This window comes from Stegastes partitus, unplaced genomic scaffold, assembly GCF_000690725.1.
Source record: "Stegastes partitus isolate 25-593 unplaced genomic scaffold, Stegastes_partitus-1.0.2 Scaffold2121, whole genome shotgun sequence".
Taxonomy (NCBI): Eukaryota; Metazoa; Chordata; class Actinopteri; family Pomacentridae; genus Stegastes; species Stegastes partitus.
This window is the reverse complement of record NW_007579852.1, coordinates 86,530-114,273: the sequence shown is the minus strand read 5'-3', so window position 1 is coordinate 114,273 and position 27,744 is coordinate 86,530. Positions and strand designations below refer to the sequence as shown.

At 42.6% G+C, this 27,744-nt stretch overlaps 3 protein-coding genes across 3 annotated transcripts in view; all 3 read left to right on the top strand.

The window, feature by feature from the left end:
- Positions 1-10: 10 nt before the first annotated feature.
- ikbkg (inhibitor of nuclear factor kappa B kinase regulatory subunit gamma) lies at positions 11-10,796 on the top strand. Its single transcript, XM_008304036.1, has 10 exons — positions 11-685; positions 1,928-1,989; positions 4,412-4,514; positions 4,610-4,725; positions 4,819-4,971; positions 5,210-5,282; positions 5,384-5,518; positions 7,809-7,945; positions 8,248-8,324; positions 9,597-10,796. The coding sequence occupies exons 1-10, from the start codon at positions 446-448 to the stop codon at positions 9,785-9,787; spliced, it is 1,287 nt and encodes a 428-aa protein (XP_008302258.1). The 5' UTR covers positions 11-445; the 3' UTR covers positions 9,788-10,796.
- Positions 10,797-11,337: 541 nt separating this feature from the next.
- Positions 11,338-18,166, top strand: LOC103374019 (selenide, water dikinase 2-like). The gene is made up of 8 exons (XM_008304035.1): positions 11,338-11,696; positions 13,319-13,422; positions 13,992-14,099; positions 14,339-14,493; positions 14,956-15,046; positions 16,164-16,263; positions 16,517-16,729; positions 17,082-18,166. Exons 2-8 carry the CDS (start codon positions 13,327-13,329, stop codon positions 17,330-17,332), a joined length of 1,014 nt encoding a protein of 337 aa, XP_008302257.1. The 5' UTR covers positions 11,338-11,696; positions 13,319-13,326; the 3' UTR covers positions 17,333-18,166.
- A 1,995-nt stretch (positions 18,167-20,161) lies between these two features.
- ap4b1 (adaptor related protein complex 4 subunit beta 1) overlaps positions 20,162-27,744 on the top strand; it is a 29,155-nt gene continuing 21,572 nt past the window's right edge. The window contains exons 1-4 of the mRNA XM_008304039.1: positions 20,162-20,494; positions 22,581-22,805; positions 22,945-23,075; positions 25,735-25,886. Of these exons, the coding sequence (XP_008302261.1) occupies positions 20,382-20,494; positions 22,581-22,805; positions 22,945-23,075; positions 25,735-25,886 (621 nt within the window). The 5' untranslated portion in view covers positions 20,162-20,381. The remainder of the gene's footprint in view (positions 20,495-22,580; positions 22,806-22,944; positions 23,076-25,734; positions 25,887-27,744) is intronic.

Below are 27,744 nucleotides of genomic sequence, written 5' to 3'. Positions count from 1 at the left end.
GTTATTTTGATGAAATAAGCTGTTTGTTCCCATCCTTGCCTCCTGTCTGCTTTGTGTAAACACAGCCTGCACTTCAGCCGACAAGTTTCTTGTCTGTCAGTCACAGCTGAGTCACTAACAGCTTCACCGTTGCACCAGGTCACTGCAGAATCTCACATTTTTCGAGTCCAGTCAGTTAAAACTGTAATTTTTTATTTGTTTATTTTTTTAACTGAAGCATGACGTTTCACATTTTATGCTTAGATTTGGGTTTTTTTCCAGACAAAGCCAAAGGTTGTTCATAGTTAGTTTAGTGATTGTTGGATTCTTCTGATAAATTAAGTAGTTTTAGTGATTTAAAAAAAACAACAACAAAGAAAACAGGGCTTTTAAAGCTGCTGACGACTTTTTGGGTTCAGAGAGTTCATACCTAACACTTGATTTCAGAATCCCTCTGCGTCTCCTGATGCAAAACTCTCACAACCTTGCTGTTTCTGCTTTGTGCTCCTTTTCTCTGCAGCCTGTGGAAGGTGCAAACGAGTTCCTGCAGCTGCTAAAGAGCCACAAAGAGAAGATGGAAGAAGGGATGAGAGAGCTGAGGAGGAAGAACGAAGAGCTGGAGCGGGAGAGGGATGAAGGAGAGGTGGATAGAGAGCGAATGCGTCGCTGTATCGACCAGCTCCGAGCCAAACTGGCCCAGGCACAGGTAACGCTGGAGACAATCTGCTGAGGTGTCACTAAGGCCAAAACAAAAAAATACAACCAAACACAGCATCATCCTTATCAGAGCCTTGTTCACCACAGCTTGAAGATAATCTTATTGCTTTACACACCTGCCATGAGCACTGATAACTGCTAGGAAACTCCCTCTGCTAACCTGGAAACCTAATGTGACACCCGGTCTCTGCAAGACTCCTTATTCTGTATTTCTTGTATTCTAAAATTTTGCAGCTTTGACATATTGGAGGAATGGTTTCCTTGCTGTGACCATTACTATTGTATATTATGCTTGTCTTTAATTCAACATCCATGACTTCTACTGTAGTTTTTAATATGTTTACACCCTTTGTAGATCATAACATCATGTCAAAGTTTAAGATTTCTATTCGTGGAACATCCCTAGAAAAGGACCACTTTGAGATCTGTTTGACTCGTTTATATAGCTTAATTGTAATGCTAAACGTGACCATGTAAGGATACTAAAGGCTTTAAAGTTCTTAGAAAAAAAAGAGAGTGCCATGGATTTGTTTGGGATTTTTGGGATCTAAACAATAAGATTTGACCGATTTGGGATTTTCAGGGTAGATGCCAATTATTGGTCATCAAGGAAAGACAAACAACCCAAGTTTGGAGCCCATTAAATGTTATCTTTTACCAGTGGTGATATCAGGGAATTTCACTTTTCTTGCCCACTAAGGTTTAGGTCTTTAAGCAGTATAAAGTGTTGGACACTCAGGGTAATCTCTGACTGCCTCCTAACTGAGCCGCCAGCCGTTAGCGTAGCCTCGGCTCCTGTGAAAGCAGCCAATGTCCTGTTTGTGGCGATGGACTGTGTTTCTTGTTCAGTTTTTGCAGGTTGTGTCTCTGCTGAAAAGGCGTTACTGTATGCTACAGGTTGTCCAAATAGCTTTAGCTACAACCCTGACAGTTAACCTCTTAGTGATAGCCTTAGCTTAGCTTTTTCAGCAAAATAGTACATTTTTCTGGCATTTTCAGTATAACGGAGAAACTGGGCATGTTTATGGAAGATGTTTATTACAGCTCCTGTCTGCAAATACACTAGTTTGTCTGTAAACAGTAGCTATGAGCAGGACATTCATAACTAATAGTTAATGGACCAAACCACCGAGCTCCACCTGGTGTTATTTTTCCTGCTCGTGAATGATGGTAGTGGTGTTATGATATGAAACAAGAACCCTTTCCTCATTTGTGCCTGAATGTTTTTCAGGCAAGCGGCGCTCCTGAGGAGGTTGTTCCACATCGCTCTGAGGCGCAGCACTCCTCTGACTGGTACGGTGCATTTTCACTTTCATGCAAGCGTCAGTGCATTGTCTTAAACTAACAGCACTAAACTGACCTTCTACTAAACGTCTGAGTCATTCATTTTAACTGTACAGTATATCTGCAGATGATTCTCCTCTGTGGCATAAGGACTCTAATGTGCACTTTTTGATTTCTGCCTGACGTTTGAGATGTCTTCCTCCTCCTCCTCCTCCTCCTCCTCCTCCGGCCTCTCTTTCTGTTCCCTCTTCCAGCTCTAGCCTGGCTAAACTCACAGAGCAGCTTCAGGCCACACAGGGCAGGTGAGCCCACAGCTCTGTGTGGCTTTTCTTTCTCACTGTGTGCATGTCGGCTTTTTACACTCCTCTCTCCATCACTGTGTAACTGGCAGCAGCTCTACCTGCCTGTTTCTTATTTTTTTAACTCATCTTGTTTCCTGTGGAGCCCTTTTCAGACATTTGATGTGTTACGAAGCTGCTTCATCGATCCGTGGACGTGACGGCATTCTGTCATTCAGGCATAGGTCACTTTTAATGTTTCTCACAGCAGATTGGACAGTACAACAAGTGATCCACAAGGCGCAGTAATCAACAGAAAAGTTCATCTAAAGTCGAATAGATCTTTATTGTCATTGTTAAACAACAACAAAATCTAGTTTAGCAGCTCTTTGGGTTAGCAGCATACGACAAAAAAGCAAAAAGTCGTTACAAAAAAATGCACTAGAAATATGTTAAATTGAAATTGCACCATCGAAGGAAAAGAATAAAATAAAACTGCACTTTGTAAGAACAAGAATGCACTGTATATAATATAATAATAGAGCAGCTTTATTGCAGCTTATCAAACTGTCCAAATATCAACAGCCACGGTTATTTGTGATTTTTGTAAACAAGGAAATTTCCATCCATGCGTGATCATATTATAACTTTATGACCAGTAAAATGTAAAAAAAAATGTACTTAAAGACAGCTGCTCTGTAGAAATGATTTAACTGTAGATTATATACTCCTATTGATCCCGCCTCCATGTCAGGGATCATTGATCATCAAAACTAATTGTTACTGAAGTTACTGCTGTTGTTCCATGAGCATGAGTGTGTCTGTCTGGAGATGCTCATTTGGATCTTGCTGCTGTCTGACGCTGCAGATATTTAATAAACTCAGAAGAAAGACTCCTACAAACAGCTGGGAGCAACACACTGAGCTTCAGAACTGGACAGTACATTTATTAATGTTGCATCTGAGCCGTTGTGTCCTTTGCTGTAAAGTTTTATTTTTATGAGAACAGGTGTGAAATTTTGGAGCAAAGTGAATGAGAGAGGTGTGCAAACTCTTGTCTTTTGCTTTTTGTGATGTTTCTAGACCAGTACCGGTGCATTATTCATTAATGTGGCTGCTGTTCGTGAGGACTTGTGCAGTAACAAAAGTGAAATCTTATTAGTCTGACCGACCAGATTGCCGTCACAACTTCAGACGTGAAGCCAGCACATCGAGATGCTGTCAGATTAACAGAAAAACGTGCATGTCTGAAAGGGGCTTGCGTTTCATGGGATCTTCTGTTTGACTGTAACCAAGACAGATTATCTTCCATCCAGCGTGAATTTTGTTTTATGTTGTGTCGTAAATATCATAACACGTCTTTGATTCATTGAAGGATTTTCCATGAATTGAAAGTTTTGTTTTGGCAACTTTCACCGTCATTTTGAAAGAAATTATTTATACTTAGTTGTAGCGCAGAATAACTTATAGAAGCATATATTTGTGTTTATTCAGATTACAAATGCAATTATTTTTCACAACTTTACTATTTACTTGCTTAATATAGTCGACGCTGTATTAAGCAAGTGGTAGCACTTTGGCTTCATCCCAAAGGCACTGCATCGTGTTTGAAAAGAATCAAATAATGCAGGGTTTTTTTTGTTGCTCGTCTCACTCCAGAGTTTCTCTTTTATGCCTTTATTTATTAAGCTGTTCTACATTAATATTCTTAATATTATTAGTGTTTTATGGGATCTTACTCAACAACATTCAGGCGTTCTATTCTTCTAGCTACCGGTCTGAAACTGATGTGAAGGAACTTTCCATCACGTTGATCGTTTATGAGCAGCAACAAGACACAAAAGTGTTCCACAAAACCATCTTCAGCCACGCATTAATTTCTACAGAATCTGATTAGAACAAACCTTTTAGATGAGACCTAAAGAATGACGTGACATTGATGAATATTCATGATAAGCTTAGACTTGGTTAAGTCTTCTGACGGAGCGGCACATCACAGAGAAGTTCAAGGAAAATCGACAGTTCTTTCTGGTTTTGCAGTGTCTGATAAATTAAATAATTTCAATGTATTAAAAATAAAATAAAACAAGAGTTGCTGTACTTTTTTAAAATGACTGGGCTTAGCTGGCAGTTACAAATCCGTTTTTGTGTAGGTATCGGGAGCTGGAGGAGAAACTCGACTACCTGCAGAAGAGTTCAGCTCAGCGAGACAGAACTGAAGCTCTGCTCAAACAGAAGGACAAGGACTGTGCTCAGGTGTGAAATCTGAGCAGCCGCGATTATTACTCGAATATTTAAAGACTTGTATTCACAGCCAGTCAGATGCCTTGAAGCTCTGTGTGTTTTTGCAGCTGGCCAAGGACGCCGAGGCCCTGAAAGCTCAGGCGACCTCCCTGTTGGGAGAACTGAAAGAGAGGCAGAGCTGCTTGGACAAGAGCGAGCTGGAGCGCAAAATGTTGGAAGAAAAGTAAGTTGTCACATCACCGCAGAGTTTTACATACAGCCTTAGCCGTGTTGGCCTGTAGGTGTGCTGAGGTGTTTCTGTGTGCTCTGTGTGCAGACTGTGCAGTAAAGTAAAGGCCCTGCAGGCGGCAGAGCGAGAGCAGGAGCAGCAGAGGAAGCAGCATCATGTGGCCATGGACAAGCTGCTGCTGCAGACCCAGAGCCTGGAGCAGGCCCTGAAGACAGAGAGACATGTGGTCACAGAGGAGAAGTGGGTCCAACACATTCTGAGATTTCTGCATGTTTGACCTAATGATGTTTAGAAAGATTTATCTGCTCCAGAGAGACTCCCCTCTTCTCTCCCATACAGTAAAAAGCAGTGGTAACTCTGTCGTTGAATAGTTTATTTTGGTATTAACATTGTGTTAACTGTTTTACTCACTTGCATCATTTCTGATATGTTACCAGCCCATTGTGTTAGAATTCTGCTTCACTTTTCTTTGTCTTAGGAAAAAACTGACACAGCTGCAGCATGCCTACACATGCCTCTTCAGAGACTACGATTCCAAACTGAAGAGTGAGGTACATACACAGTAACATTTTGTTTTACTCTCATTGTTTTTTTGCCATTTGGTTTTGTGTGCTAAAATTGTTCTATGTGTGCGTTCGCGCTCGTCTTCTAGGGAGGAGATCTGTGCAGCCGACTGGAGGAGGCAGAGCGAGCTCTGGCCTTGAAGCAGGACCTGATTGATAAACTGAAGGAGGAGGTGGAACAACAGAAAGGCTCTCTGGAGACTGTTCCGGTCCTCACTGCTCAGGTACTATTGTGCTTGTTGTGGAAAAAACTAGTTACATGTGCAGCACTGTTTACTTCATATCACCGTTTGATATGGGGTGATATTGGGCTCCTGACTTCTTCTGTTCAATAATGATTTTGTTCTTCTTGCTTCTTGCAGTTCAGTTAGTTTTCAGCACAATGGAAGCCATAAATATTTAATAATTCAAATAAAAAGGGGGATTTTTTTTTTTTTAGCCTCTTTGTCTTGCTGGAATACATTCCTTCATACCAAACCGAACATTGTGCACTAAACAGTTCAGGACAAATACACCTACCCTCCTCGTTCTAACTGATACCATCTGTTGTCTGCAAAAAAACCTGAAAGTCCCAGTATGTAAGCCCACTAGCTCAACCTTTCTTCTACAAAGTTGACACAGAATTGCTTCTTAGGATTTCAAGGTCATTGAGTGAGACTACACCATGTAGTTGTTAAATTTTAGCCGATTGTTTTGGACATTTTTACGCTTTTTTATTTAATGGAGGCAATGGAGAGTGACAGCAACGAACAGCAAAGAAAGGGGCTAACATATATTTATAACAAGCTCAACAAAACACCATAAAAATGACCGAATTACTACTTCTGCTCCCTCATTTTCGTTAGAAAGCAGCAAAACTGTATTTTACTAATATCTGTTTAGCGGCCTGACTGAACAGATCTGACACAATCAACCTGGCGCTGTAGGAAATATGGACATTTATGCTTTTGTGGTACTGTTCCCTGTTATTATTTTTCTGATGCCTCGGATTCCTCATTATGTGACGCTGTAATCCCACTCAGGTGGCACTTAACTGGGAACACCTGCTTATTCAGGCGGCATCAAATCCTGCAGATCGAGGTCAGGAGCTTCGGCGAAATGAGGCCAAATGCGATCTCTCTGAGTGTAGCATCACTGTTTGTGGCAGACAGGCTGGTTTGAGTATTTCTGAAGCTGTGGGTCTCCTGGATTTTGCACCACAGCAGTCTTTAGAGTTTCCTCAGAACTGTGCAAAAAAGCAGTACCTCAGACGACCACTCGGTGCTGAGCAGGAAAGCAGCTTGAACTCGAAACATGTTCCGCTTTAAAGCAGATGAATCACACTGGGTTCAAAGAAAACAGCAATTTAAGGGTGACGTTGACCAGAATTGGACAAGATATGAATTTCTGCTGAGGTTGCAGGTGGTGAGTCAGATTTGGACATTAGCTATGAGTTCATGAACCCAACCTCAAGTCTGCTGCTGTGACAGTGGGAGGAATGTTGTCTTGGCTCGTTGGTTTGATTAATTCCATAGTGCACCGTGTCACAAAGCAAGATTCGTGTCAGACTAGTTTCATGAACATGACAGTGGCCTCACGAGGCAGCCAATCTGAATCCAGAAGAACAAATTTGGGATGTGGTAGAACGAGAGAATGAGCAGCGATTAAATCTGCAGTAATGATGAATCCTGTCATTGTGGAGCCGAATGTCAGAGGAAGGTTTACAACAGTTTGTGGAAACTGTGACCAAGAACTGAAGCTGTTTTTAGAGCAAAGGAAGGTCGTGTGCAGTTTTTTAAGAGTTAAGATGTAAAATTTCCCTTCGACACATTTGCAAAATTTAATGTCTAGTCTGTTTGGCTTCTTCAAAGTTGTCGCCTGAAGCCTCAGGTCCAGTTACCTGTTGAGTGCATCTGCAGTTATCAGTGGCTGGAGACTTGTTGGAGGATTACAGTGTGTGATTACAGAAAGTTAAACACATCTCATCTAATTCTGCCAACATCCAGAGTGACAGCCTTGTTTTTTTTTGTCCTCGTCCTCTCTGTCATCACCTGTTCTGTGCTGTAACACAATCAAATTCACAATGTAGTTGTTTTGCTTCACACATTTCTCCGTTTGGGTTGTCGGGTAACAGAATAAGTATACGGCGTTACCTGTCAGCCGTCAGTTGTTCCATAGCTACAGCTTTAAGGTGTTGATAAAATCAATATTTGATGACAATTAGATCCAGGAACTTGTCCCAGACACAGACGGAGAACGGGTAACAAAAGAAGGACTGTGGGTTAAGTTACACGAGAAAACAACTGAATGGTGTGATGTGTTGTCACAGATCCAAGGTGTTTGTTGTTCCATCCGGCTACACAATCCACAGGGAAAACTCAGTGTTGTTTAAATACAACAATGTACATCACACGTCTGAACATCTACTGCATAAGCCACAGTTTCACATGCTTTAAAAAAATACAGAGATACTGAGGTAAAGCTAGATGGCTGCTGGAAAGTCAAATCTTCCTCTCTGTCGCTGCCTTTGCTCAGGCTGAGATCTACAAGGCAGACTTCCTGGCGGAGCGAGAAGCGAGAGAGAAGCTGAACCAGAAGAAGGAGGAGCTGCAGGATAAGCTGAACGAGGCCATGACTAAGATCGAGAGGCTCAAGCAAGAAGCCACATCACGGTACAAAAAAAAATTTAAAAAATGAAGTTAATGTAATTTCTCATCCAGGGTGACTTCGTCCTTGTGCGCTGAATTTCTCTCCCTCAATCTCAATTGCTAATCAAATGTTGGATCAGCATCTTTAGGCGACTTTAGCTTTACTGCAGACGTCATCAAAGGCAGGACTGTTGCCAGGACTTTATATCCAAAGTCAGCAGGATCAGCATTTGTCCTCTGCACATTACCACATGTAGATATTTGCCTTTGACATTTGTTAAGGTGCGATTAAACATGAAAGTTGTCGATGTTCACCTCTGTTTCAGGGCATGTATCGATCAAATGCAGCGGAGACACCTGGAAGACTTTCCTGCACGGCCGCCGCACATTCCCCCTCCTCAAGGTACATCTCAGCCAATGCAAGCGATCAAAAACCTACGCATTAAAACAACATACCCTTCGATGTGAGGTTACACTAGTTATCTTTAAATCTTTAATGTCTGAAACAAAGGCAAATGCATTAATATATTAATAAATGAATAGTCTGCTCTGGGAAAACTGATAGCGCACCTGTCACTGCTGAAAAACAAAGACAGTTCAGTCACATGTCGCTGAAACTTAAGTATTTTCATTATCAATAAATCTGCTGATTTTTTTTTTCTTGATATACGGATCCATCATTTTGTCTCTAAGAAGACAAAAAATAGCAAAAATAACTGTAATGAAAATCCTTGTGAGCAGGTGGAGGCAGGTAGATGAAATTGAAAGCTCTAGAGACCCAAGAAATGTATTAAAAGCAGATGTCAGTGAGAACTAGAGATGCCGTGATACAGGTGAATCTCCTCCCTACAACTGGGTGTTTATAACTGGGGTTTTTGATCAACCCTTCGCTGGGTCGCCTGGGTATATGATGCTAAAAGACCCGGAACTCCTCATAAAACGTCACTGATGATGTGTTCAGGTGCATCGAGATGATGCGCCGTGCGTTCAGAGAAGTGTAATAGATATGCTACGATACAAGGGTAAAACAAACCCACCAGTAGAGATGAAAGTTGGGTTCTGGTTTTGCAGAGTTCCGTGGGTGAGCATCTCTGCTGACTAAACACACACAAGGCTTATTAAATGTGCAGTTAGTTTTTAATGTGGAAAAATCTGAAGCCAAAATCCATCACCTGTATTTGTGTGACAATGTGCAACAACAACTTCCCTCCTCCCCCTGACACTACACATTAAGTTCCTTTCTGTTTCATTAGTTTTGAAGACCAGAAATGTACAGATGTCTGCTTTAAATGTTCAGGGTAAGGAATAAGTGGCCCACAGAACAGACAGGACGGAGTCAAAGCTTTGCCTCTGTGTTCTCTGTTGTTTTATGAGCACAAACAAAGTGCACATTTTGGGAGGAGATCTTTAACAAATGAAAATACATTAAAAATAAATAGAAACTAACAACAGATACATCCATTGACAGGGTTCATAAGAAGATGACATATTTAACATGGGGTACACATTATTATTTCTGATCTACCACCAGAATAATGTGTAATTGCACATTTTGGTAGTGCGCTATTGCAGATGGCGTTTTGCTCGAAAGAAATATAACTGCACAAATCATTTCTCAAGAGTTTTGTCTGGTAAGAAGTTGTTCTGAGATGCCTTCTTCCTCTTTTCGCCTCAGGTGTGTTCTCTGGTGCAGCCTTCAACACGGTGCCTCCTGCCCCCTCATTCCGCAATCAGGGTCTGGTACCAGTTGGTGATCAAGGAGCTGTCGGAGCGGAGGAGCTGCCAGATTTATGTTGTCCTAAGTGCCAGTACCTGGCTCCAGATATGGACACGCTGCAGATTCATGTCATGGACTGTATACAGTAACATGAGCCTAGTTCAGTGCACCGTGACACCACAGATATACTGTATATAGTATATTTACATTTAGTGTGTCTGCTCCCAGTTTTGGGCATTGCCTGGAAAACTACATGTCTGGTGTTTGCACTTTAATCTCTCTCTGCCATGCAAACACACATACACGAACCTGAACACATAGCGTGGATGTTACCGTTTTAGAAATCAAATATGTTGGAATACACACACGTCATTTCAAGGCAATCAGATGACAGTAACCAGCATGAAATTTCCCCACAAATGCTCCAAGGATTCAGTTTCTGCTACAGCTTTTCCACTGTTTTCTCATCATCCTTTTTTTTTTTTCCTCCCAGCACCTTTTAATTTTCTTTCCCTGTGCCTTGCCTATGAGATGGCACACTCATGTCAATCAGTATTTAAACATGATCCCTGATCTCCTGCCTCAGTCCCGTTTTTCAAGCAGCTACACACTGGGGAGTGCAATGTGTACACTTTGACTGCATCATCTCATCCATCGACACATCAGCAATCATTGGACCTAGGGTGACGCCATGTCAAAAAGAAGAGACAATTCAGAGGATTTCTTTTCCCCTCGACAAAGGAGAACACACATGTGAATAATCTAGTGAGCTTTAAATAATATTCAAATATGTTTTGGTTGTAAATGTAGCTGTCTGCATTACCTCAAAACATGTATTATTATTATTATGTATTAGAGATGGATTTACTCTTGTTGAAAAAAAGTAGCCATTCTCTGTGTTCTGTGCCTGTGTACACGTTTGACTGCTTTATCTCTGATGCTAGACTTGACCCTGAACCCACCACGCCTCCCTTTTGTGGCCCTTTATTCGGTCTTACCCCTTACCTGTGCCACCTTAGCTATTTATCTATCTGAATGTAAGCACATTGAGGTTCCTTCACAGTTTGTGTGACTGTTGTCTGTAATTACATATCATTCGTTGCAAAGAATATTGCTTCAAACTGTCGGAGATTTACGAAATAAACCAGTTATTCATTAGCCCTCGTGTGTTTCATACAGCGAGCGTAGTACAACCTGGGAGAAACCATTTGCGTCCATTCAGGGGGATTTTTTTTTTCTTTAAAGTTGTCCTGCAATATTAAAAACAAATAATGCAGTGACAGTGTATATAGCAAAATGTTCTTATTTTCCTTGAGTTTTAATCCCGCTACAGATAGATAGATCGATCATACATGGAAAAAAATCCACCTGACAGCGGAAGAAGATGGTGCCGCTCTAACCGTCCTGTGCTGCGTCAAGTTGTACAGCCGAACAAAGAGGATCCGGAAAATCATCATCGCCTTCAAAATAAAGCGTCTGCCCCACATCTCTGATACTTGTCATAATTTAAATCATGGCGCTAAAGCAAGTCAAATATCAAGATTATGCTAAAAATGTAATGATTGGAATCTGTAAGTCGTGTTTAGGCCCGCACAAATGCAAATTATATTTTTAAATTGAAAGTTCCTCCAGGAAATTGTGTTGGCTTTATTTTGGCTAACTTTACGCTGGTCTCCTGTTTCACGCAGCGCTCTCCAGACACGCTCCATTCATCTCCGTGTCTTTATTTACCGGTGTAAGCACCGCGCCTGGCATTGTGTGTACGCGGTCACCGGGCGGGCATGTCGGGCTCAACTTCCCCGCCTCCCTCGGTGGAGGTTGTGGGCACTGAGGGGTGCTTTCCCCCGGGATACAAGCCTTTTAAACCCGAGGAGCACGGCCTGGAGCGCGGGTTCCGTCTCACATCCTTCTCGGACCTGAAGGGATGAGGCTGCAAGGTCCCGCAGGAGGCTCTGCTCAAACTCCTGGCGGGACTGGAGTCGGACCGGGCCGACGGGACGGGGAAGGCCGCGGACCAAGCTTCGGAATTCGGCCAACAGTTGCCTGGCCCGAGACTCGGTAAGGAACGAATTGAAGTTAGCAGAGCTAGCCTCCGCGTTCCCGACAAGTCCCAAACCCCGGCGGTTTAACGTCTGTCAGCTAGCGCAACTGTTGCTAACCTGGCTAGCTTGTGGTAACTCATGGCAGCTAGTTTGACAGATGAAAAGCTAATGGCGTGTAAAATCAGCTTGGTTTTAATAGCAGTTGGCTGTGGAATTTGTACACATATAACCTACTCGCTGTCGTAAATTACCACTTAGCTACATCGCCAATGATTTAAACGGATAACAGCTAGCCAAAACTGTTTGAAGAAACCCGACACAAGTTCCGCGAGCTGTCAAATTACCAAACGTCAGGTGTGATTCAGCAGAAATGTCTTACGCGGGTGCAAAGTTCAGGCTCTTAGTCAAACATTTTTTTTTAATGAAGGAGTCTCGCAACCCCCCAATAAAAGCACTTTGTTCCCGTTTAGCAACCCTGCGTATGAGGAAAGCTGCGTACGTAGTTACACAAAGTGACCACAGACCACACATGGTTAGTACAGCAGTCCCATTGAACAGCCATGTAGTACTCACTACTACTACTACTACAAAACCAGCAGCAATACTAACACTTTGAGGTCTCATATAATCCATTTTATTGTGTACAATAAAAGCTGTGAACCAGTCAGAATTGTATTTCACATGTAAATAGGAGCTAAACAACCAAAAATCATCTAGTTTAAACTTTGTCTAATCCTGCTTCCAGGTGACTCATTCAGAATTAGCTGCTGCATCTCACTCCACCACATTTATTTACTGTCTACAGCTGCTTCTGCCACCTCTAAAATGTCTAAAACTCATAAAATGTTCTGCTGCAAGAGTGAACACAGAGTCTTCGTGCACTCCCAGCATCGGATTGACTGAATACAGGTGGATTACTTTTATTATTGATGGCAGTGTGACCACAACTAGAGACTGACGGATTTATTTTTGCTTTACGGGGTTCACATCATAGAATAAAAATGCCCTTATTGCTTTTGCGCAGGTGTACAGCGAAGTTTTAGAGCAACTCTTCTCTGTAGTACAAAAGAATAAAAGTGCACGATAAAATGACCAAATAACCCAACTACTCACATGGAATAAATAAACTGGTAGCAGCATAAATAAGCTGATGACATTATTGCAATTTTGTGTGATATTACATCATTTCTAGTGAGAGTTCAGTTCATTAATGGCACATGGGTAAAAACTGTTCACGAGTCTGGAGGTGCAGATCCTAATAGATGTTTAGCAGCACCCAGGGGGCAGCAGAGTGAACAGGTGGTGGATGACATCAGTCCTGGATGGTGTTTTATCGTTGGTACCACTGTTCCAATTCATAGTATGTCAAATGTATTATGCCAAAAATACCAGGATGTTCTTCTACAAATGTTTGGATTTTGCTTCTCTTTTCATTCTGACCGACAATCTTTTGCAATTACATCACATAAAGTCACGATGTCTTGGTACGTACAGACAAGCTTAAGCTGCCAAAAGATATGACTGCTCATTTCTAACAACAGATCAACAAATGTTATGACAAAGTCCCATTGTGTGCTTATTGCATGAACTATGAACATAAAAGCTGCACTCACTGACACCACTGTGGTGTGTTTCCAGGTGTTGGGATGGACTGCTGTGTGATTCCTCTGAGGCATGGAGGGCTGTCACTTGTCCAGACCACAGATTTCTTTTACCCTCTGGTGGAGGATCCTTACATGATGGTGAGTCAGATATGTGTTTATCCTGCTGTTAAGTGTTGGAGAACTATCCAGGAAGTGAGGCTATAAAAAAAAAAAAAAAAAGTACAAATATTTGTAGTGATGTACTCATCGACCCACAATGAGAGCTTGTGAATCTTCATCTTGTAATCTTGTTTCTGTTTCATATGTTTCTTACTTCTTCACCTTGTGTATGTTAGTGGAAAAGTCAGACTGTTTGTTGGTGCATGCACAACAAAAAAAAATCCACTTTTACTGTGTTTTTTTTGGTTATGTGTAAAATAAAAGCTCTTAAGATATGAAGATGTTTACTTTTTTGTACCATTAGAAAACTTTCCAGCTTTACAAGACATTGCGAATTTTACACTGAGGAATAACAAGTCATCTGATTTAAACTTTTTATTATCCTGCCCTCTCACTGCTGGCTAAGTGAGTGGACTGTTAAATACAAACAGTTATTATCTTTTTATGTTTGCTTGTGAAATAAAAAAAAATACTGTGTTCATTTCAAGACAGCATTGCTATAACTGTTGAAGTCACATGCCTGGTTCTGGTTCTGTTGTTCTTCTCAGGGCAGGATAGCGTGTGCTAACGTCCTCAGTGATCTCTACGCCATGGGCATCACCGAGTGTGACAACATGCTGATGCTGCTGAGCGTCAGTCAGAAGATGAACGACAAGGTTAGTTCTGAGAGTGCTTTGTTGTGAGTGGATGCCAGAAATGTAACAGAAACTAAACAGTAACTGCATTTGGGGCTGGATATAGTCACTGAACAAGACCTGACATTGACAGTAGTGGGTTAATGTCTCAATTTCTGTCCCTCCTTTACCCGTTTTCTTGCCTTTTTTGGTTGTGAAATACCACCACTGTGTCAAGGTTGTGTGATCCTTAATCATCCGTATGTGCACGTGTGACTCAGGACCGTGAGAAGGTGATGCCCCTGATGATCCGAGGGTTTCGTGATGCGGCAGAGGAAGGAGGGACTTCTGTGACCGGCGGCCAGACGGTGATCAACCCCTGGATCATCGTAGGAGGTGTAGCGTCAGTCGTCTGTCAGCCCAATGAGTTCATCATGTGAGTCGGTTCAAACTGATGCTGCTTCTCTGCGTTGTTTTCCTTCTATAATATTTAGAAACATCTTTTTTTTGTGCACCCACTCGTCTTTATGCATGACCTTTACATAGAGCTTTTTTTTGTTGTTGTTTTTGTTTCCCACAATGCATTTCACGAGCCCCTAACAAAATGTACTTGACCTTGTTAATGTCAGCCAGCATGGGGATGCGTAGAAGGAGTTACAGCCTGCTCCTGTTTAACCCTCTGAAGCCATTTCTGGGAGTTCTTTCCTCATTTTTTCATTGCAACATAAAGTCCTACACCTGCTATGGAAACAGCACAACCATGGCTAGAGGACTCTTCTCTTGTTCCTCCTGAAAGCATATGTTCATGTGTAATTTGGTCCATCTCATAGATAAGAGTTTTAAGACTACAGTTTTCACTAAAAGGTGCATCCTACTGAAATTGTCTTTACATTTCCAGGCCCGACGGAGCTGTACCAGGCGACGTGCTGGTTCTGACTAAACCTCTGGGGACTCAGGTGGCTGTAAATGCTCACCAGTGGCTTGATCAGGTCAGACACTCAGCTCTGGCCACATGGACATTATTTGCATTGTCATTATGTTGATATGCTCCTCCACTGTTCACCCTCAAACACATAGCTCACGTCATAAGCAGGACTATGCTGTAATTCATTCATTTTTTTCAATTAGGCAATCATCGGGTAATTAAAGGATGATAAGCGAAGGCATTTTTGAATGATTTTTTCTAAGAATTGTAAGTTAATAACATAGATCTTAATAATAGTGTGCTGGATGATGATTAGAGGTCACTGTTCCGATGCGTAAACCCAACCACAAAACCACACCAGAAGATCCCACAGCGTCACTGTAGCAGACGTCCAGGTCAGACGTCTGAATTAGGAAACCCGAACGTCTCTCAAACTGTCCTGGAAAATGTTGGACTTGCAGCTGCTGCGGCCACCAAGTGTTGCAGAAAAGGAAAGAGAAGCCACGACTTCCAGAAGCTGATGGAGGCTCTAAAAGGTTTTAGTTTGTCCACATTCAGAACTGCTCCAGCTGAAAAACTTAGCACAGTCTTTGTGCAACGGCCAGGCTGCAACAACCACGACCATGTGACTGTGACTAGTCATTACTGGGTGAATAACTTTGGTAAAGGTTAATTCTGTGAGTAAGCTACAGCAGGATGTGTGCAAGAAATCTGTCAGTCTGCATTGAGAAATATACATTTTTAAAAAAAATCAAATAAATAATTGTTAAAATATTTTGAAATACCAAAAACATACTACATACAGTAACATATTTTTGCAGGTAAAACATTTTGCATTTGCACGTATTTGCTGTTTTTGCTGAACTTGGAAAGTCACTGCAACATAAAATAACTCGCAAAAGTAAAGCTTAACTCATGTTTCACCGTCTGGCAGTTCAGGTTTTTAATTTCACCCCGTTTACCTTCAAGCTGTGTTTGTTTTAGTTCATTTTTTTTCAATCTTAAATGCACTCATGTTTTTATTTTACTTACTTTTAATATCCGTCTACTATTTTATTGTTATCCAACTTTATTTGTGTTTTATTCTGTTAGTCGGCTACTTTATAAACGAGGCCTTCACACTTCAACATACCTTGATGTTAAATAGTTTTGTCACTGTTTTTATATGTGTGTCTCACCAGCCTGAAAGGTGGAACAAGATCAAGCTAGTTGTCACCAAAGAGGAAGTTAAAGAGGCCTATCAGGAAGCCATGTTCTCTATGGCAACGCTAAACCGCACAGGTAGGTACACTCCCTTCATTCAACACTCTACAGTCAATGAAATGTATTCAGCGTTTGAGTTACAGCTGAGCTTCTCTATTAGCTGCCTCTACGTGGTTCTACTGATGTTGTTCTCAGCCTCACCACCAAATCAACCAACCATGAATTGTCCTTGATTTACTTTTTTCCTGCTTTTGGTCCAGTCGAAGCGTTCTGCAGCTTCTTGTGGACGCTACGGTTGGTCCGTTCTCACCCATTCACATTGTCGTTTCAGCGGCCGGCCTCATGCACAAGTTCCAGGCCCACGCTGCCACAGACGTTACAGGTTTCGGGTTGTTGGGACACGCCAACAACCTGGCAGCACAGCAGCGAAACGAGGTGGCCTTTGTTATCCACAACCTACCAATCATAGCCAAGATGACTGCCATCAGCAAAGCATGTGGAAACGTGTTCAACCTGGTCCAGGGCACGTCGGCAGAGACATCTGGTAGGAACATAAATAGAGTTGTAGGGATATATTTGTCAAGATGAAATGCAGATGATTATATTAATTGATCATTTTCAACATCTAGATACCAGAGAACTTTGGAGAAAGCAATAAAAAGTAGCACACTTGGTTATAAATACATATGCTAGGCTGTTGATGAGGCACACTTAGAGTTTGATGTGCAGCAAACAGTTTTCTTATGGCTGCTGATGAAGTCTCGTCATGTATGTCATCATGGTTTTATCACTTACATGAACACACAACAGCTGTCTGTATATCTTTGAATGGACACAGTATGCAAACATGCAGTAAAGCTTGACCTCCCATCCTTCCCCGTCTGTCTTCCCTCCAGGCGGCCTGCTGGTGTGTCTGCCCAGAGAGCAGGCGGCGAAGTTTTGCTCGGAGATGAAGAGCCAGAGCTCTGGAGCAGGAGGCCAGGGGGCTTCGGGCGGAGCGTGGATAATTGGCATCGTAGAGAAAGGCGACCGGCGCGCTCGCATCATCGACAAGCCCCGCATCATCGAGGTCCCACCGCGAGGAAGCCAGGCGGCAAATCAGGACAACAGCTCCACCAGCCCTGATCCAAACCCCAACTTGTCATAGACACTGCCGCCCCTCTGACACTGTGTGTATGAATGTGTGTTTGCGCGAGTGTGTTGTGTGCGTTTGATTCGCTGTCCATGTGATCCCACTTTTCCGTAAAAATGCTGAGAGCACACGGACCAAAAATCCCAGTCGTCTGGTCCAGCATTAGAGGGAGTGGGCAGCGTATCCGTGATTGGAAGAAGCTAATGAAACAAGACGTAGCCATCAACTTTCACACTTTAAATTCAGGTTAGCACGTCTCACCCGTTCCCATTTTGTTTAGATCTGCATTCCTTATAATCCATACAGACGACTGGCTTCATGTGTTTCATCAGAATGTAAGTTCAGGAAAAAAAAAAATTGGCGATTAATGTTAAAGAACAAACTTTCTAAATCATTCTCTCCAAATTCAGCAAATGAGTATGTTTGAGTATTTTATCATTTGATTTTGGGTGATTTGCTTTTTTTTTACTTTCATTTTGGATGGATGGATGTTACATGTGTTTTAGTTGGTGAATGTATAGCGTGGAAAAGAACTGGTTCATGGGCCCTGGCACCTGGCTCCGCCCACCAGCCCGGAGGAAGGCTTGAGCAGCTTCTTTTGGTTCCAGCTGGGCGGAGCTCAGAATGTCACCTGTGTCAGCTGATTGGCCGTCCAGCACCAAGTCCCGCCCACTCTTCCTGTTTTAATGAAGCTCTGCCTTTTAAACCCCAACCAGGGGCGAGGCAGGGCGGATGCACGCCTTTTGGATCAGGGGGTCGGACTTGGAGCGTCGGGGGCCTAAAGCTGTATGTGTTTGTAGATTTATTGCTTTTCACAATCAATAAAACCTTCATGAACTCAGACTTAAATAGTGTGTGGGTGTTACGTTAGTACAGTGGGAATCTGACCACTTCTGTTGTCATCTGGGCGAACGTTTCTCACTGCAGGAAAAGCACATGTGCAACAAATGACATTAGAGCAAGTGCTTCCATAAGATATATCAGTATGTCATTGATGAAAATGGACTCTTGCAGCTGGAACTAAATGGAAGAATTAATGTTGTAGTAAAATAGCTTTTATCTTCAACATGGACTTTAAAATCTACATAAATGTTTGCTGCTTGATAACCAGAGTAACAGGATAATAAATGTCCGACATTTTTGATTTTAAACACATTTTCGCATCACTGCAAGACACTAAACATCTGCCTTTTGCTAGTTTTGCTACTTTAAGCAATAGGCACATTGCATAAGTAATAGTTTTTTCTATGACAATTAAGATGCAGGAACTATGTCCCTGGTGAGCCCAGTGTGAAATAATCAAAGTTCACTGGGCGGTGGTCATTAAATGTCACAGAAGACTTTGACATGGTGCCCCTTCACTAGCTGAACTTCAACAGTGCTTTCTGCTTGTCAACACAGAACTGCCTCCTCTGGTCACTACAGTATTAAGAGGCTCCACCTGGTCGCACAACCCGGTTCTACAGCTAATCTGCAATATTTGAACTCTGTATTATCTTGGGGCTGCATCGTTGCCTCGCAGCTAGAAAGTCACTGGTTCACATCCCGGTGAGGACATCCGGGATCTTTCTGCGTGGAGTCTCCATGTTCTCCTCGTGCAGCGTGGGTTCTCTCCGGGTTCTCCGGCTTCTTCCCACAGTCCAAAAACATGTTGAGGTTAATTGGTGATTCTAAATTGTCCGTAGGTGTGAATGTGAGTGTGCTTGGTTGTCTGTCTTTAAGTGTAGCCCTGTGATAGACTGGTGACCTGTCCAGGTGAACCTGCCTTCACCCTGAGTCAGCTGGGATAGACTCCAGCCCCCCATGACCCTAGTGAGGATTAAGCGGTGTATAGATGATGGATGGATGGATGTATTATCTTGTAAAATTGTATCAGGTATGAGCAGGTACTCAATATCTACCTCAACCTGACATTGTCCAGTTCCTCACTGGTGGATCTCAAGGTGTTCCCAGGCCAGATGAGATATACTGTGTTACCTCTAACAAGTTTACAGTCTATCCTGCGGTCTCCTCGCATCTGGATTTGCTGTAGGGATCACATATCTCAACTCGCCTGGGAACATCTTAGGATCCACCAGGAGGAACTGGACAATGTCAGGTTGCGGTAGCAGCAGGCTAAGAACGATTTAATATTTAGTATCTGCTGATACCTCTTACTGTTAGATCCTGTAGTGACCAGGCAAAGCAAACCATTCCAGATGTTCCAGAGGATATATAATCCATCCATCAGACCTATTTAACCTGCTGCCACGTTATCTGACCCTAAATATGGGAAGTAATAAGAATTCATGAATTTGCCAATGTTATAAAAACGCATGTGCGTAGTAAGAAATTCAGTGACTTTTCTCTGCAGAGACAAATAACTCAGATCTTTTTCCAGCTTGAGTCAGAGTTTCCACCACACTCAACTGCTATGTTATGATATATTCTTAAAGAGACAAAGTGACACATTTTAGCCTCTACGTGATCCATGTAATGGTCTCCAAAAGTGCAATATTTCCTGCTGAATATATGTTTATGAAGTAACATAAAATAGCAAGACTGAAAGTGCAGGTCACTTAAATTGGATCTGAATAAGTTTCTATATTCCCTGTTGTCCACCACTGCTGAGGCCTTTTGCTTTAACGGGTTTCTGGAAAAAACGAACCATATTTTCTGCTTTCCAAAGGGGCACATCTGCGCTGCTTTCAGGTCCCAAATAAAACTTTTTTGTTGAGGTGATTAGAGAAACTGTCTGCAGGGTGTAATTCCCCCTCCGGCCAGCAGAGGGTGGCGCAGGATCAAACTGCGCAAGCTGAGCGCAGAAGAGGAAATGCGGAAGTGAGCTCAGTGTAAACAACCCAGTCATCTATGGTGTGTTATTACAAGGGAAAGCCTGTGTTTGAAGGTAATGTTTAAACGAATTCATGTGTCGGTGATGTGATGCAGTAAGTGACGCTTTCGGTTTGGTTTGCCGGCTCCTGTCACCTGTATTTAAAAACAAGCTAACGGTTAATTTTGAGACCGAAAACCAGCGTTGTGTTCGGTTCTTCTGCCCGCCAGTGATCCCGTGTGTGCCGCCAACATGCCTTATCTGGGTGGTGAGGAGACGGTGAGGGAGCTGAGGAGAGCTCTGTCCAACCCCAACGTTCAGTCCGACCAGCTGCGCTACAGGAACACCATCCTCAAAGTCATCAGGTAGCCAGCCGGCCTCCCTCCGCACTCCCATCAGCCACTGCGCCTCATCCGCATCCATCTATCAGGCTGCTGGGGCTCCTCCAACAGCCCACTGCACACCTCGCCAAGTTAATTTGAGGTCATATGGCCTAAAACAAAAAAGTCCTCTATGATCACAGATAAAGCACAAAACAATCTGCAATGTTACCTAAATGTCCCAATCATGCAAACCTGCATCACCTCTCAATACCTGCATAGTTTGAACAGAGTATTTGCTCTTATAAACAATCCAAAACAAAAAGACTGTACTGAACATTCAGCTGTGTGGAGCTCAGTGTGAATACCCCCATGGGCTGTATCTATCTGTATGTCTGCATCATGGCTTCACGTGGAAAAGAATTGGTGGATTAATTAAAAAAAAACAAAATATATCAGGGTTGCAAGGTGGTGCAGTGGTTAGCACCGTAGTGCAGTTCCTGTCAGGTGATACAGTTTTCAATCGTTTGACATTTACTTGATATTCCACAGGAGTGTCCTCACTGCAGTTCTAAACTATATCAAATTACAAAACACTTGTTGTGTTGGCTTACAGCTAACCTGCAGTTTTAGAAGAAAGTAATTTCTAAGAGCTCTAAAGGAAACATTTCCTGCTTCAACTTTTCCTTGTTTTGCCAAAGATGTCAGTGTTGAAATGCCAAACATTTTTCCAGTTAAACTGCTTCCTGTTTGAAGATATCTTGTTTTTTGCTATGGGGGGCGGGTTCTGGGAAGCCAGGCGCGGATACAGACCGGGGGGTCGACAACAATTCTACAATTCCATTCAGCAGACGCTTTTATCCAAAGCGACGTACATCAGAGCAGATACAACACAAGCAAGGATCTAGTCAGGAGAACACAATCTGGATAAGTGCCAGAGAGGAAGTTCAAGTGTGATAGGGCGTTGATGCCAACAGCAGGCTGTGTGGGAGGTCATAGGATTTTTTTTATTTTTTTTTAAATTTTTTTGATTGTTTGTTTTCAGTCTGTCAAGTGCAAAGGTGTTCAGTGAAGAGCTGGTCTTTAGTTTTTTCTTAAAGACTGAGATGGAGTCAGCAGATCGAACTCGTTCCACCACCGGGGAACCACAGAGGAGAAGAGTCCAGCTATTCTGGTAGATTATTCATAGCAACTGGATTTGCTTGAGTTCCTTGAAGACGTTCCACCTCTCATCCAAGAGGCTTCATCACATCTGACTGACTAGTTGGGAGTTCCAGATACTTATGTCCTAAAGGAGTCATTAACACCTGAGTTTCGGTTTCGACTGGGGGTTTATTGCTCCTCTCTCTCGTTATGTGGATCATTAGTGCTCCCCCTGCCACAAGGGGGTTTGTTAGGGTCTTTTGTGGCTGTGTTTTCATCTTCCTGGGGAGATACAATTCAGTCCTAAGATCTCTCCCCAGGAAGATGAAACCACATTGCTACGATTAATCCACGAGAATAACCATGACCTGGATGACTGAGAATCTTCACATATAGTCTAGCTATCGACCTCGGCCCTGTTGTGATGGTTGTATCAGGAGGCTTTTGTTGGTCGAGCGTAGTGAGCAGGAGGAAGTGTAGATCTGAATGAGAGAGTTCAGGTAGGAGTGAGCTGTTCTCGTTGTGGTTTTGTAAGCAAGTGTCAGGGTCATGACAGTTTTGTGAAATCAAGATGTCACCTTCTGATTTCAACTATTTTCTTTAGCTCTGGAGAGAATCCTTCACTTTTCCATCAAATATGTTTCCAGTGTCAATATCAAGTCATTGCTTTTCCCTTAGAGGACTAGGCTTTGTACCAGTTTATTTCTCAGTTATGTAGCTTTTGGTACAGTTATTCAAAGTCTAACTGTCCCTTCCTTGGAAAGCCTCCTCTGTGTTCCTTCTGCACCAGGCCAGGGCTCTCCCTTTTCATACCATTGTCCCTTTAATCTGAATATCAAAAGAGACCCACACAGTTGAACAAAGTCTGGTCTTCATCGTCTGAAAGCTGAATACTGAGACAGGCCACTTCCTATGTTTTGTTCACCTCAAACTGCCTCTCTCTTCACTCTTTCCCCCACTTTTTACTTTTTCTCTCTCGTCGTCTCAGGGCCATGTCACAAGGTGTGGACATGTCGGGCCTGTTCAGTGAGATGGTAAAAGCCTGCGCCACAGTGGATGTGGTCCAGAAGAAGCTGGTGTATGTGTTCCTGTGCTCCTACGCCACTTTAAACCCTGAGCTGTCCCTGCTGGTCATCAACACGCTGAGGAAAGACTGCCAGGATCCGAACCCGATGGTCCGCAGCCTGGCTCTGAGGAACATGACCAACCTCAGGTGAGCTGCCGCACACCTGGAGCGTAGCGTGAGCATTCAAATCAGCCCGTGACTGGTTTTTGACTGCACACCTGGAGCACAGCGTGAGCAGTCAAATCAGCCCGTGACTGGTTTTTGACCGTGTGTCTGTGTGTTCCAGGTTGCCCAGCTTGGTTGAGTATGTTGAGCAGCCTTTAACAGCAGGATTAAGAGACAGAGCAGCTTGTGTGCGACGAGTGGCAGTCCTCGGCTGGGCGAAACTACACCATCTCCAACCCAGCTCTGAAATAGGTAGCGTCCCATCGTCATTCTTTCTGTCTGTCCTTGTCATCCAGTTTCAGGGTTTCTAACACAACTTCACCTGCTTGTAAGGTGCACAAGGAAAAGAGGCAGTAAACAGGAATTAAAAAAACACACACACAAAAAAAGAAACAAGCCAGAATGATTGAAGGCGTTTGTGGAGATTGAGGTGTTGTTGCACTTAAACATCTCTGTATTGGGCCCTTTTTCAGCAAAAATCTCACATATCCCTAGAATATTTCCTTTCAATTTTCTTCTCAAAACACCACAATAATGGTTCCTTTCACCATGACTGTATAATCCTGGTTTTAGTTCTGTTCTAAACAGTCTGTTTCAGTGTCTGTGGCTTTAAGTGTAGCTAAGCTGCTGCTGTTCTTGCCCCCCTAAGAAGAAGACCCTCTGTGTCTGTGATCGACAGCATGTGTGTAAAAACCAGGGCTTTATATTGATATCAGCTTTCTCTCTGATCGATCATTTTATATTGAAAGATCGACAAATTGTCAACGTGCAGCCTAGAAATGTCTCTAAAGTGACTGCTGGTAAATGGAGTCATTATATAGCTGAAACAACAACAACAAAAAGGTAAACAGAAACAACCTAATTGAGAATTTGACTGTAATAAAATGCAGGATGTGTGAGCACAGAGAGCAGCAGAGACACAAACATATAAACACTGAGTTTAGGCTGAACTGAAGCACAACAGGGGCCTGTACTACGAAGCAGGATTTAGGGTTTAGGGAGGTAGCTTACTGAGGTAACTGGCGAGATTGAGATCCCTGGTATAAAAACACCGCCCACTGAAAATCGGTTCTCTCCCATAAAACTTCAGGAGTAGAAAACGAAGCAGTTCCCAACAAAATGGCATCAACATTTATAGAAGACCCGCTACACATCGGAGTGCGGATTGTGAGGGATCCCTGAGGAGTGTGAAGGCTTAGCACACCTTAACGAGGATCTCTACGAGCTCCTGTCTTCCTTCATTCATTTTTCCCCTGTTGGCTACAGACAATGTCAAAGCTATTTCATATTTTATTTCCATACCAACATCAGCCCACAATAGTAAACTGATTTCAGCATTAAAGCTTGTATTTGTAGGATATGTTAATAATCTACACTGCTTTGAATTATGTTTCTGTTTGCTCTAATTTGTTCCCACGTCCTTTAGTAAAGTAAAAAAAATGTCATATATGCCACAAGTATGTTAGGCAGCAAATGAGTTAAAAGGAATCCTCAGATGTGCTTATAGTCTGATACGTGCCTTCATGATGGAACAGTGATCATATTTTATTATATTATTATAAACTAATGAACTGATGCATTCACACAGTTTTCTGCCAGCATTCCTTCTTGGCTTTGGCCGCTGCAACGGTGCTGCTTTTTGCTCCTATGATGTTTTAATATTCTTCATATTTTGTAAAAATTATAGGTATACGGTTTCTTTTTTTTTTTTTTTTAATCAGACAATGAATATTTTTAAGTAGGAGCTGTTTTTACCTTGACATGTTTTGACTGGCACTTCAGTCTTCCTCAGAAATGGCACTGACGTCTGTGGTGACATGTCTTTATCAGCTGGTGGTTTCCTGCAGGTGTGAGCCACCTGGCAGTTTGTCAGATTTGCCCGACAGGCCACGCCTCCTGCCTTTCTTAGGAAGACTGAAGCAACAGTCGAAACATGTCAAGGTAAAAACAGCTCCTACTTAAAATACTATTGTCTGATTAAAAAAAAAAAAAAAGAGACCGTATACCTATAATCAGAGTTGACAAAATGAACCTAATCACGCTTGTAAAGGTTATGTTCTGCTCCTCGGCGGTAAAGTGAGCCGCTCTGCAGCCAGACTTGTCCATAGTCGTGATTGGTCAGAGGACGATAACTCCGCCCGTTTCATGTGCACACACTCAGATCAGACAGCCCTGGGTTGATTTACCAAGCTGATGAAATGAAATGAAAAATACTTTATTTATCCCAGAAGGGAAATTCAATTGATAACCAATGATCAACTGATAACCACCGTCGTAGGACCGGTTATCCTGAGTGCGATTGTTAGGGCTGGTCAAGCCGGATCTCTGAAAAATATCCTGGGTATGTTGATCTCGCCTCGTAGTGCAGGCCTCAGGTGACCTGAAACCGCAGTAACACGCCCAGTCCTTGTTTATTGGTTTCAAAATAACGCTTCCGCCATCTCTGAATGTCCCTCAGTTTTACAGTTTCTGTAGAGCTCTGACCTGTGGCATATGCTAATGCTAGCGTTAGCAACATCAACAATAGCAGTAATCCACTGGGTCTTCATTTCCTCAGATGCTGGGAGTGCATGAAGGCTTTTTTGTTCACTCTTACAGCCAGCAGCAGAACCTTTGGTCAGCTTTGCTCATGACTGAGACATGTTGAAGTCGACAGGAGTAGCTCTAGAAAGTAAATAAACTCCTGCTCATTCTGAAGCAGCAGCAGTTAGGGGGCTGGATTGTACACATTTTTAAATAAAGAACTGCTTTTCTAGCCGTTATGTTGTATAATGGGAGCCCCAACTGAAGAATCAAATCATTTTTACATCCACCTCTACCAAAAGTTCACTTACTGTTAATGTGCTGGAATCCATTTTGTATGTAGATTGCATGTACAATCACACAAACCTCCCGTTCACGATTCTTCCAGATGCCGCGGTGGTGAACGAGCTGTACAGCCTGCTGAGGGACCCGGACCCCGTGGTGATGGTGAACTGCCTCCGAGCTCTGGAGGAGATCCTGAAGGACGAAGGGGGAGTCGCTATTAACAAACCCATCACCCATCACCTGCTCAACAGGTCGGTCCAGAGTTAGAACATCTACAGCTGAACCACACCTGTCAAAACCAGCACACGTGGTTTGGTTCTGTTAGGATTACATTTTTAATGTTTTGAACTGTTTTAAACATACTGTTGTGGGTGATTCTAAATTGTCCGTAGGTGTGAATGTGAGTGTGCTTGGTTGTCTGTCTCTAAGTGTAGCCCTGTGATAGACTGGTGACCTGTCCAGGTGAACCTGCCTTCACCCTGAGTCAGCTGGGATAGACTCCAGCCCCCCATGACCCTCATGAGGATTAAGCGGTGTATAGATAATGGATGGATTGGAATATTGAGTCATGACTGTATTTGTCTCGTGTCTGCTCTCCGTAAACACTGCCTGCAGTTCAGCCCAGTTCAGTTTAAAAGTCCCTGAATATTATCACGGGACTGTTGTTTGCCGTTGAGCCACTAATGGCTTCATGTTTGCGCAGAGGACTGAAGAATTTTCTATTTTTGACAGAATTTGGTGCAAACAGTTTGTCTTTGGTGAATTTTTAAATTAAAACAAAAAAAAAAAAACGAATGAAATGATCTTGAGGAAATATCACAATCTTAGGGCAGAATTTGGTTCATTTTCTGACAGAACGGCTCGTCACAGATGATTAGACCAAAGAATAATGAAAGTTGAAAATCAAACAATTCTCTTCGGTTTCACAGTTTCTGGCTCTGATAAATGGTGTCATTGTGGCAGTTTAACAAAACAAGATAACATACCTTTCAAACCTGTTGGTGAATCTGAACAGACATGTTCAAGTTCTTTGTTTGGGTGCTGCCCAGTAAATGCATTTCACACTTCTTTTTTTTTTCCTGAGAAAACAATGTCTTTTTTTCTTTGTCGTTATTTGTATTCGCTGTGCGTCTAACAGAAACCCTAATGTGCAGCACTGAGCCTGCCTGTCTCTGTGTAACCATCAACCATTCATCTACAGACAGTTAATCAAATCAGCTCAAGCAAATTACTTCCTGATAGATTTCTCTGGAAGCCTCAGTGGCAGAAGCAGCTCAACGGGCAGATATGAGGAAGCCAGTAAGTGTGTTTCCCAACATGCTGAAGTATCCTGTTAAAGGATAAGGGCAGCAGTATCCTATATTTTATTAATCTTAGTCCTGCCCGTAGCACAGAGAACATTTATTCCTAATCTTGAAATCCGTAAATTCCTCAAACAGCTGCTCACTGTAGATTCATCAGACGTACTCAAACAGGAGGAAATGATGCATTGGACTATTTACAGCAGTGGATTGATCCAGATTTGGTGCCGTAGTGAGTGTTTCCAGACTCAGGTGGGTCAGAATCCAAATAAACTGCAGGATGTGTGAGTCATGGCGATGAAGGAGCGTGTCAGCCAGTGCAACAGTCGAGGTACCTGATGATAGTCTTTGGACAGCAGCAGAGCTCTCTATATGTCAGGCACATAAAGCCCACACAGTAGATTTATGTTTTGTTGGTTTGGGCTCAGCCTCAGGAGTAGCTTCTGCAAAAAAAATTTGTAAAGCAGAAATGTGCAAGTATTGGCCAACGTGACAGGAAGGTTTAACCCCCAGAACCCCAAAACTGGTCGGCGGGTTTGAAAGGCATGTTGTCTTCAAGAAAATTGCCAACTGACACCAATCTTCAGAGCAAGAGACACAGAAAGAATCGTCAGATTTGTAACGTTCTGGCAGTCCTTCAAATAGTTATGTGTGAATTGGGGAAACTCGACCAACTCTAAGCCTAAATCGTGATATTTTATCTGAATTGCTATATTGTACGTGCCTCCATTAAATATTTATCAAAAATAAATCGTTTGATCAAAACACATTCTGTAAAAAAATAAAAATAAAATTCTGTCCGGCTCAGTGAT

What these genes read in the sequence shown, in the direction of transcription:
- ikbkg (XM_008304036.1), top strand. Translation starts at nt 446, where the DNA reads ATGCAAAACTCTCACAACCTTGCTGTTTCTGCTTTGTGCTCCTTTTCT. An exon ending in TTCCGGTCCTCACTGCTCAG is followed by an intron (nt 5,519 to 7,808) that starts GTACTATTGTGC and finishes GCCTTTGCTCAG; the next exon opens with GCTGAGATCTACAAGGCAGA. An exon ending in GCACATTCCCCCTCCTCAAG is followed by an intron (nt 8,325 to 9,596) that starts GTACATCTCAGC and finishes TTTTCGCCTCAG; the next exon opens with GTGTGTTCTCTGGTGCAGCC.
- LOC103374019 (XM_008304035.1), top strand. Translation starts at nt 13,327, where the DNA reads ATGGACTGCTGTGTGATTCCTCTGAGGCATGGAGGGCTGTCACTTGTC. An exon ending in TGGAGGATCCTTACATGATG is followed by an intron (nt 13,423 to 13,991) that starts GTGAGTCAGATA and finishes TGTTCTTCTCAG; the next exon opens with GGCAGGATAGCGTGTGCTAA. An exon ending in CAGCCCAATGAGTTCATCAT is followed by an intron (nt 14,494 to 14,955) that starts GTGAGTCGGTTC and finishes TTACATTTCCAG; the next exon opens with GCCCGACGGAGCTGTACCAG.